We start from the raw sequence: 10921 nt of genomic DNA on the forward strand, positions 1-10921 counted from the left end.
CAGACTAGATCATTAGCCTTTTGTTTCTCTCTATACTGATTCTAAAATCAGTACAGTCTTCAGTTCATTATTCTTCCCTGACTCTAGATCAGTGATCCTTGGTAAAAATTTTACAATGGGACATTAAGTTATTGTCAATAATTAAGGCAGCAGCACAAAACTTAACCAATAAATCAGGAGTACTAGGACATATATTTTGTGATGACTTGGGAAAGGAATTGGAAGTGTTTTTGAGGTTCATCAGTCCTGAGTTTGAGCACTTTCTTGGGAGGTCAAATCTGGAGATGGGAGAATAGGGAGGAGGCAGACCTCTGAGGAGAGAGGGTCCCAAAGAGTGTAGGAGACAAAGAATGGGAATGGAATGCCTTGAAGTCAAACTTTTCCTCCTTTGCACATGAACTGAGGTCCTGCTTCTTGCTTTTTGTAGATATCATCTCACAGTTGGTGGTCCTGCAAACCTAATCTAAGGCACAATGCTGGTACAATTCCATTTAGGCCCAGGGATCTGAGTCTGCCTGCAGTGGCAGTTGAGGTAGGGAGAAGCGTAAATCTTTTTTGAAAGTCACCAGTAAGGTGACTGTTACATCATTGGCAAAGCTTCTGGTGGGAAATAATTAGTGACTAATTAGTTCTTGGCATCTACATCCAAGTAAACTTTAAATAAAGCACAGAATCAATTCTTTCTTTACAGTTTTATTTACAAAATGTATTAAAACTTTGTACAATACCTCATGGCAATGAGGCTCTGTAATTTATGCCCACACATGCAATTTACACTTTTACGGTCATTAGTTTGCTTGGCAAGTTTTCTGTTCACTGAAGTACAGATTTAACAACAAAAAGAAAGGAATTGGAAAAAAAAATTCTCAAGTGACTACCGTCAAACTCCCATAGCTTGAAGTTAGTAGCAGAAATTTGAAGCAATCATTGTTTTTTTAAACATGCAAGTTTTAAAAAAATAACAAACCAGTTTACCCGTCTCTTCATTCCCAGTGAAGTTTCCTCTCTGAAAAACTGATTTGGGTCAATAAACATACATTTCTCTTTACACAATGCCTATGAACATGTTTGTGGGTAGGTTGGTTGGTTTGTTTTATACAACTTCACATTCGCACAGCATTAGCTTCCCGTGCTGGGACATTATAGCATTCAGAAGTTGAAAAATCACAGTTTCATGAAAACAAAACAAAACCACAACAGCTTTCTTTTTTTGTTGTTCAATGCCATTTAAAATTTGACAGATGAATTATTCGCTTATGACACACTTTTTGGAATGAAATTTTATATTACACTTTTCTGGAAACATTTCGTTGGAATGAGACTTCTTTCTTTTCTGAAGGTAAGAGCAAATATGTGGCAAGTCAACTGAGTGTCTAAAATTCACACGTGGGAAATGAATTCGAGCTCCTAGTTTTTACAGTCTGGAAACTTCCCAATGCATGTCACTGATGAGAGCAAACTACTGAACTACAGAAAGCATACATCGTTATATAGGAGGTAATTAGTGAGCAGAGAGTATTTCCTCTGACTGTTCTGATGATGCCAACATCAGGTACACAGTTACTTGATAGCCTGTGGAGCAGTGCAGTGATCTTCTGAGTCAGTAGAGAGACTGCTCCAAGCAAGGACCCTGGGAGTGATGCTGAGGCCCTCAGTTTAGCAGTAGGTTTGGGAAAGCATTTTAGTCTTTGCAAACTGGAAAAGGACACATGCAATCTGATGGAGAGCTGCAGGCAGTAGCAGGCAACAGCTGGTAAGACAGACCTAGCAAGAGTAAAGTCAGGTTGAGAACTGTAGACTGAACCCACTGGCCTGCTTTGCAATGCAGTCCTGTCTCCATGGTGTACACTTGAAAGGCATACTTAGCAGAGAAGCAGAGCTAAACACAGTGTTGTTTTTGAGAAAGATATTCTAAACACATTTGGGAATACAGGCAGCTTTTCCCTCACCTCAATGCTAAATACTCAGCCATATTGACTTAAAATGTACACTGAAGCAAGAAAAACAGATCTGTGAACTGAAATTCCAGGCTTCTTGGAAAGCCCCGAGATCAGTTTTAGGAAAGCACCGAGAGGTATGCCTGATAGTGCCCCATCCATCACTATACCCAAAAGTCAATTTCAAAAGCTCTGTTAATCCCTTCACTGAGTGGGAAGTTATCAAAGCATTTTCACAAAACCGTTTCAAGAACACAGAGAAGTCGCCGTTTAGTCCCTTTTCCAAATTGTTTGAATTTTCTTAAGTGTTGCACTTACAGTCTAAAAATATACACATTTCAGCAATGTTGAAAGGAAATAGGGTGCACAGAACATCACCACCAACAGGAAATACCAAAATATCTGGTCAGCAGATCCTAGAAGAAATGCCAGTCTGTCTTCCCAAACACAGGGAGTCAAAGGTCGTTTTTTTAATCAGGAGGAACAATTTTAGTTAGGATGGGCCTATTTGCTGAATTGGAATTTTAAATTTGTGTGTGTGTGTGTGTGTGTGTGTGTGTGTGTGTGTGTATGTATTAAAGAGCATGGTGTTTGTATACTGTGCAGTGGTATCAAAGAATGGCTTTTGTTGAATTGACTTTTTAATGAGATTTATTTTGCATACAGGAATCTTGCAAGTCCATTTTTTTTGTTGGTTTTGTTTTAATTTTTTTCAAGCAAAGCAAAAAGATATCAATGATGATTTGCATTGTCGCGAGTCTCAGAGTGTTCCATAAGGCACTAAAGGAAAAAGGTCATTGCACCATCAGCAATATTCGTGTCATGTCCGACACCAAGGAGAGTGAAGTCTGGCTCAGGATCCTTGAAGCAGCCACATTTTCAGTGATTCCTTTCATCTTATGCGTCTAGTGGGAAGGGATCTGCAAAGTCAAGGGGAAAATTTAAATTTGAATAGGATTTTTATTGGGAATTGAGTTTATTATGGCTCAGTCTGTCTTGGACAACAACACCAGCTGTTTTCTGAAATTGGCATCTCTGGGGCTGCACCTGGTTTGACTGGCTTTAGGCAACAAGTCTGTTTATATTCTTTAACCTGATGCAAATGCTTTGCATTAGGTTAAATTAGGTTCCTTCTCTACTATGCAGTGTACTAAGGAATATATTGGCATTGCATGAAGTCTAACTCAAGACATTAAATCACTTAGGATGTAGGTATAATAGAAAGTCTTAGTACCCTTGAAATATAGATATTCAGGACAACTACACTGCTGATTGTATTCTGATTGCAGAACCTGTGACCGAGGACTGTTTACCTGGGACAGAGGGTAAACAATATTCTATGTCTTGCTCAATTGAAATCTATTTGCCTGTGAGAAGAAAATTTGCTGCTCATTGCCAAAAAGGTGTCACCTTGTTTCTCTTCATACCTACAACCTTAGTTATTAAAGTCTGAAAACAGCACAGAGACTTTAAAGAGAAAACACATTCCAGGAAAAGGCCAGAACAGTTATATCCATGAAAGGGCTTGGCATCCATGGGGTCTTTGCCCTGATATTGTGGACCTGATTGAGATACTGATGCTGCTCTCCTCTTGGAGGTATTAATTAGTGCTGGGGATTCATTTGCCCCAACTCTGAAAACTTAAGGCCACTTTCCTGTCTCCTCTTCAAACTCACATACCTCCTCTCCATCCTTTCCCTCTACACTAGTAGGACCCTTCTCTTTCTCCTGAACTAACAATGAATTTTATTCCAAAGAAATGACATAATCATTTTCTACCACTGGCTCTGGAATAAAAGTACCTGTAAGAAGGATGTCAAAGATGCACCTGTGGGCCAAAAGTCCCAAAGAGGGCAGAATAAGATTAACATGGACATGTGGGTAAACCTCTTCCTTGGAATGTCCAAGGTCCTCAGTCATATCTATCTCAGAAGCTTGGAGAAATTTTATATCTATGGAAGAAAGATCAAAATCCCCTTCTCCCTCCCCATTGGCCATAACATGTCATTACCTAGCTGCATAACTTTGGGAAATCCACCTAATCTCTCAATGCCTCTGTTTCTTGCTTTTACATAGGGATAGATGAAGTATAGGTTGGTGCAAAAGTAATTTCAGTTTTTGAAATTATTTTCAACCTTTTAAACTGCAATTACTTTTGTACCAATGTAATATTATCACTGAGGTAAAAGTCCTCTGAGGACAAAGAACATCCCCACTTCAGTTATCTAGAATATGTTTTCCACTTAACATAAAATGAAGTCTTCAAGCAGGAAATTTCCCCAGCAAGAATGTCTACGCATAGGCTACAGAAGGAAAATCTATGACTTTGAAAATGGGCTGCATGAACAAAGTTAATATTTTCTAGGAAGGCTAAACATAACTGTCTTAGAGAAAAAAATGCAAATATTTTTCCTTCACTTCAGCATCTTGAGGTCTTGAAAATGAGAAGGATTTCAAAAATATTGTTGAAGAAACCAAAGAAGCCAGAAGTAGTTCTGAACAGCAATGAAGAAATTGGAAAAGATTTCTTAAAACAATTAGCAGAGTGTATTTTCTAGGGTGTAGTGAATTTGGAACAGGTAGTAGTCAGTCTCCTGCCAAGGCATGCTTGGGGGCCACACTTCCAGAGGTAGGTCAGTAATCCAGAGAAGCATCAGGAAGTCAAGAGGCCATCTGCTCCTTAGTGGGTGCTGGATCTGAGGCTTAGGCACGTGTTCCCACAAGGAGTCTAATAATTCTGACTCTACTCTCACCTATAGAAAATGAAAGATGACTCCGTCCTCTTTCAAGGATGACTTTTTATTAACCAGATTTCACCTAGATCATATTTTTTTCAGGTGATTTGCCCTTGAGTCATTTTTCCTGAAGAATTACTAGTACGATAATTTCCCAAGGCTGGCTCTGATAATTAGCATTAAAAGTGAAATCTCAGGGTGCCTCGCCATCTCTAGTAGACCCTGACAGATATAGGTCAACTCATTGAACTGGAAGCCTAATAACTAGGCAACAAATTAGAAGTCATTGTAAGATATTCCAGAACTTTTTGGGAAATAACAGATATATGGATGAAGAGCTCACTCCATTTAACCAACATTGCCCTAACATTATATCACCAAACCGGCTGAGGACAGCAGATTGGTTTCTGTTTCCTCCTCAGCCTACCTTGTGCCTTTTGACTGGCACATGTAAGGATTTTTTCTGGCATCCTCTAAGGCTTTTTTTCTCTTGTCTGGAGACATCACACAGACTTGGAGGACAGATTTGTTTGCAGAGGCATTCCCAGGTTTTCTTTTCATCCTAGGGATGATTGCCAAGGTGCTAGCTAATAGGGCTGTAATCACATTGGCATCGATGTCAATTAAAATGTGATTTTTGCTTTAATTAGCCTGAATTTTGCTTCACAAAATGGATCAACCAAGATGACTAAAGGAAAGCCAGAGAGCCAGAAGTTGTGTCAAGTTAATTTCTGAAAGTTTTCCCCCAGGTTTGATGTCCTGGGCCTGTAGGACTGCAACATTCTGCCCAAAGGTTTGCTGATCCCAGTTTCTTTCTTTCTCTCTTTTTCTCTATCTTTCTCTCTTTCTCTCTTTCTTTCCTTCCCTCCTTCCTTCCTTCCTTCCTTCCTTCCTTCCTTCCTTCCTTCCTTCCTTCCTTCCTTCCTTCCTTCCTTCCTTTATTCTTTCTTTCCTTTCCATTCTTTTTCTTTCCTTTCTTCTCCCCTCTTTCCTTCTCTCTCTCTCTCTCTCTCTCTCTCTCTCTTTCTCTCTCTCTCTCCTCTCTCTGTTTCTTTCTCTTCTTTCTTCCCTCTTCCCCTCCTGCCCTGCTTCCTTCCTTCTTTTCTATCCTTAAGTTACATGCTCTGAGATAATATTCTCTACAATATTACTACTCCCTGGACTAGCAGCATCAACATGACCTGGGAGCTTGTGAGAAATGTAGAATCTCAAGCCCCATCCCACACCTGCTGAATCAGGATCAGCACTTTTATAAGATCCTCAGGTGACTCACATGCACACTGACATTTGAGAAGCACTGCTCTGAGGCTTTAATAAGAGACTGAGGCTATAGTAATTGGGGAGTGGGGACCTAGATTCTAAGATGGAATTGCTGGTAATAAAGAGGGTCTGGAGGCTGTGTGACCCTGAGCCCTTGTACCTTTCTGTTTCAGAAAGATTCTTTGGGGAAAGTAGGAGTGATTGAATATACAACCTTATGTCGAGTGCATAAGTTGAGCATATAGAAGCTTGGTGAAGTCAGTCTCTCAAGACTTTTTTTGTAAACAAGAGGACATAAACTTAGAATCTGCCCTCCGTTTGATAGGATCCCATTAGGATTTCAAGGTTCCTGGAGACTACCAGGCCATGGGTGGTTAAAGGAAGTATGCTTAATAAAGAATACAGCTATAGGAAGAAGAAGGGCTCGGTTCTGGTCCCAGAACTGTCACTACCTAGTTGTGTTGCCCTGAGCAAGTTATTTGTGTGACTGGGTCTTAGTTACTTAATAGAGAAAATACTTTCTGAGCCATTACCTCAAATGAGGCAATACATGTGAGAGCACTTGGAAAACTGCTATGTGGATTTAAGGTATATTATTTCTTTGGATACTAGCATCTCAGAATTTGGGATAATTAAGCTAGGCTGAAACCACCCATGTACTATCCTGTAAAAAAAGCAAATAATGTGCACCAAATGTAATGGCCTATGTAACCTACTCAAGAATAAAATATTTTAAGCACACTGGAACATTAAATGCTTACATGCAAACAATGCTATTTATAAAAGAATCCATGTGTTGTACATCCAGCAATGCAATGGGAACATTTTGTTAGTGGGTTAGTTAAGTGCACTGAATATGTTCTGGCAGTGTACTGAAAAGTTTGCAGTATGCAGCAGAAAAGAACAACCAGCAGCTTCATCAAACAACATAATGCTTTCCATAGTGATGACAAATGGTTTATTTGGATGAAGTATTATTAAAAATTGGCTGAATTTAGATCCACAGTGTGAAATATAAAAAATATCAAAACACAAATAAATGCATTTGTAGACATTCAAGCACATTTACAATAAGGACTATGAAGCTGCTAAATGTTCTATTTCTCTTCAGATAGGTATGTTAGTGATGACAGCTGCTCTTGAAGAAGACTATATTCTTTTAAATACTTCCAGAATGGATGCATCATCCTAATTCAAGCTTGCCTTTGAACATATCTGAGTTATTGGTGGTGAGGGTGGGGTTGGCTACAGCTGCCAGAGTCAAAGTGGCATCAGTCAGGTTCATCTAAGTATGAATTTGGGGCAGCCAGCAGCAAGGAGCCTAGTCTGTTCTTCGGGAGATACTTACCTGAATATTAGTTCCAAGAAAGGAACAGCAAAAAACTCAAAGATTAAAGAAATTGTCTCAGGCTTACACTTAAGAGAACCACTGCTCGGCTATGTAAGCACTGTATTACTCAAAGCAGCAGTGCCCCACTTCCATTCTTCATTTTAACTTAGTTCCAGAGCAGCTGCTTTCTCTAGAGCTGCACTGTCCAATACAGTAGTCACTAGCCACATGTGACTATTGAACACTTAGTATGTGTCTAGTATGTGTTGAGATGCATAAAATACACCCCAGATTTTAAGACTTAGTATGAAGAAAAGAATGTGAACTGTCTCATTCATTTTTATATTGATAACACTGAAAGTATATCTTGGGTTAAACAAAATATATCATTAAATTGATTTCACTTGTGTTACTTTTTAAAAAGTGGCTATTAGAGCACTTAAAAACTACACATGTGGTTCACACATGTGGCTTGCAAATATATCTATTGAACAGTGCTGCTCTAGAGAATATTTTTTTCCTTTTTGGGGCACAGACAACAATTTAATTACAGCTATGCTATTAGAAAAGCACTACTGCCTGACAAAAAAAGCACAACCATTGTTTTCAAAGAATCAAATGGTTGCAAAGAACAGACAATGCTTGAAACAATAAACAAAACTAAGAAATAAAAGAAAGAAAAATAGAGACTAACGTACAGTAATGTAAGACTGATTAATTTACTAGACCTTAACCGTACCCCTAGATCTTAACACTCTCTGTTCCATACACGTTGTAGCCTTCTCTGTATGTAGCGTAATTTTGAGTGTTGGTGGCAGGAGCAGGTTTAAAGTTTTGGGTGTTCTTTGTAAGTTTCATGCGTTTGGACTCTGCCCGTGATTTGTAACAGAATTCTATCAAAGCCACCATCATGGCCAGCCCCAGACCTCCGACAAGTATATAGAAAACGCCTGCCACATTGCTCAGGCTCAGAGCGCTGGTCTTGTCCTAAGAGAAATGAACAATGTGATTAGTTCTTGGGGAAAACAAAGGCAATGGGACATTATAATACAGTACAACGGTATAGGATAGTTCTAAGTTGTAAGATAACTAAACATTGATGTAAGTGTTATGACTCAACTCTGGCAACTGACTGATGTTTCACAATGGCCAGCAAGATGGTAGATTGTGCTTCTGTTGACAGTTGTGGTCCTCACCTGTATGTTCTTTTATTTTGACTCCTTAAATCCTTTAGTACCTCAAAATAGTGTCAACAACTAAATAAAACAGCACTTGGCCACTGGAGCAAAAGTGTAAACACAAGCACAACTGATTCCTCTGCCAGTCTCCATAAACACCATTTGCCAGATTTGAGCTGTGACATAATCTCTATAAATGTAACACTCTTCATTTGTGAACTTGAAGCACTCTTTCCCCTCTCTGCCCCGCAACACCCCTTTCTATTTTGTTTTCCCTGTAACAAACTTGTCAACAGCTAGTCTTTAAGATACCAGGTGAGAATATTAGAGGTTCCTGATATTCTTATCTGGGGAGTTACTTCACAAAGGTTTGTTTAAAAAGGATTAACTCTCACGTTTCTCGAAGTGGCTGAGAAATTGTGCCCTTTGGGGATTGTTTGCTAAATGCTCATCCTCATGGCAGCAAGTCTTTGTGCTGCTGGAACAAGGGTGCAACACAAAGAACTGGCTCTGTTCCATCTTCCTGAGAATTTAAGGAAACTCAGGGGGGTCCTGAATTGGTTACATACAAATCAGAAAGCTTTTCCAGGAGGCTGATGATTTTTTAAAAAATTCAGCTCATTTTTAGCTTTTACTCTGGGGAATGTAGCAAGTAATTAAAAAAAATACTACACTTATCTGTTTTCTATTCAAAATAGGAGAAAAGTTGAGGAAGCCGGTCAGTGACTTTCAGGTCAAAGTGTGCAAATCTGACTAAGCTATCTGCCTGTATGAAAAAGCAAAAACTGAACTTCTGAATCACGGAAAGAAAAAAGTTGGTGCCTTGAGCCCTACCTTGAGGTAGGACACACCAAGGGCCAGGAGTCTTTCTTTGAAAAAAATAAAATAAAATAAAATAGCATTTTGTAGTCTTTTTAGAGAGAATGTAACCATTTTGCTGCTGAACACAATTGAGTGGAATACCCAAAGTGTTAACTCAGTGACTTGAGAATCTTACTGAAATGATAACACAGTGAACAGATGATGGCCATTGCTGACACTCAACACTCTGTGGCTCAGCTAGTCCTGGTATCATTTAAAGAATTAAATGTAAAGACAATATGGCCATATCTGGATTCTATTTTCATAGGATCCAGTCCTGTACTTGTTTACCTTAATAAAAATGCCAATTGGAATTGAATCACATGGTTAGGAAGGGTGGTATGTGTGTGCCTCATGTGTATAACAACCTTGCAAATAAATAGTCACTCTTCTAGGATGAATGACAGCTACACAAGTTGTAAGAATTTTTATTACTTATGGAACAATGGATCATTTCCTTAAGGAAGCTGGTGAGGCTATCTGCAAGGATGTTCCACGGTGCATTGGGAAATGGACCAATTTCTGGTAACCCTCCCTCTGCCATGAGATTTTTATATGTATGTGGTATTTGATAGGGGAAAGGTATCCTTTACATAACCCATGTAAGTTGTAGTAACAAGAACAGTTTCAAGTTCCACGTATTTAAGTTTCACAAAATTCCCAGTTGTGGGATATAGAAAACCAGTAGCAAAATGGTTCACTGCACAGGGAAAATGAGTGGCATTTCATGAAATGAATTAACTGATACCACAATATTAGTTCAAAAAAAAGGAAAGGCAAAAATTGAAATCAAAAAGAACTTTCTTAGGGGAGCAAAGGGGGGCAGGAAGGAGGCGGGGAAGAGTGTTTCATGCTTATCAATGTGATGTTATTCTGACAATGTATACCCTTAAGGAGTATGCGAACAAATTTAAAAATTATTACAGAGATTCAAATGACACCTTTGGAGAAGTGTGAGAGACTTAATGATATTCGAGATCCATATAGATGCTGAACTCCATATAACAGCAGCTGGGAGGAGGGTAATCATTCTCTTACAGAGACCAGTCTTTGTTATTTATTTCTTTGACTGTTTTCAGATGGGATCGACATAATATATTAATAACCAAAGATATTTACAACTACAAAGTCTCTGACAATGTAAGAGGTTAAGAAAAAGTACTGTCACAACTGGATCTTTGTTTTATTTTAGTTGTTATTGTTATACTTCTGCTTTGAACTTTGGAAGTGTGAAATACAGTAAAACCCCCTTATAACACAGCTCCTTATTTTACAGCTTTGGAAATGCAGTAGGCCAGATTGAGTTCCCTAATAACAATAGTTCTCTAGAGTCAGTGATTGATGTCAAGTGGCAGGCCTCTGAGGCTGATGTTTACCTTATTCCTTCAGTGCTGGAGTTATAAAGGGGTCCCACTGTGTCAGGGAGTGTGTGTTGGGAAGGAAAGCCATTTTAGGGTAGAAAATAAACAGTGGTTCAAAATGTGATTGCTAATCAGTACAAAAAGACCTTCAGCGACTGACCTTACTCCCGGAGTCCTTGGCTCCACATTCCCCCTTATCGTACCACCATTTGTTTTTCAGCTTGTCTAAGATGCCTTGTTCACTGAGTTTCAATACTGC

At 39.0% G+C, this 10921-nt stretch overlaps 1 protein-coding gene across 10 annotated transcripts in view; it reads right to left on the bottom strand.

Annotated features, from left to right (window-relative positions):
- Positions 1-677: 677 nt before the first annotated feature.
- Positions 678-10921, bottom strand: part of GRIA3 (glutamate ionotropic receptor AMPA type subunit 3) — a 555596-nt gene continuing 545352 nt past the window's right edge. For 4 of the 10 annotated variants that reach the window (XM_033112265.1, XM_033112246.1, XM_033112264.1 and 1 more), the window contains exons 15-17: positions 10823-10921; positions 8002-8249; positions 754-2857 (exon numbers count right to left, since the gene is read on the bottom strand). The exon at positions 10823-10921 is cut by the window's right edge and continues 16 nt beyond it. In XM_033112265.1, coding sequence (XP_032968156.1) covers positions 8004-8249; positions 10823-10921 — 345 coding nt within the window. In that variant the 3' untranslated portion in view covers positions 754-2857; positions 8002-8003. Of the gene's footprint in view, positions 2858-7990; positions 8250-10822 lie in introns of those variants that run through there. The other 6 variants (XM_033112270.1, XM_033112277.1, XM_033112290.1 and 3 more) reach the window with 4 other exon arrangements.

The sequence above is a fragment of the Rhinolophus ferrumequinum genome, chromosome X (assembly GCF_004115265.2).
Source record: "Rhinolophus ferrumequinum isolate MPI-CBG mRhiFer1 chromosome X, mRhiFer1_v1.p, whole genome shotgun sequence".
In the NCBI taxonomy this organism is placed as follows: Eukaryota; Metazoa; Chordata; class Mammalia; order Chiroptera; family Rhinolophidae; genus Rhinolophus; species Rhinolophus ferrumequinum.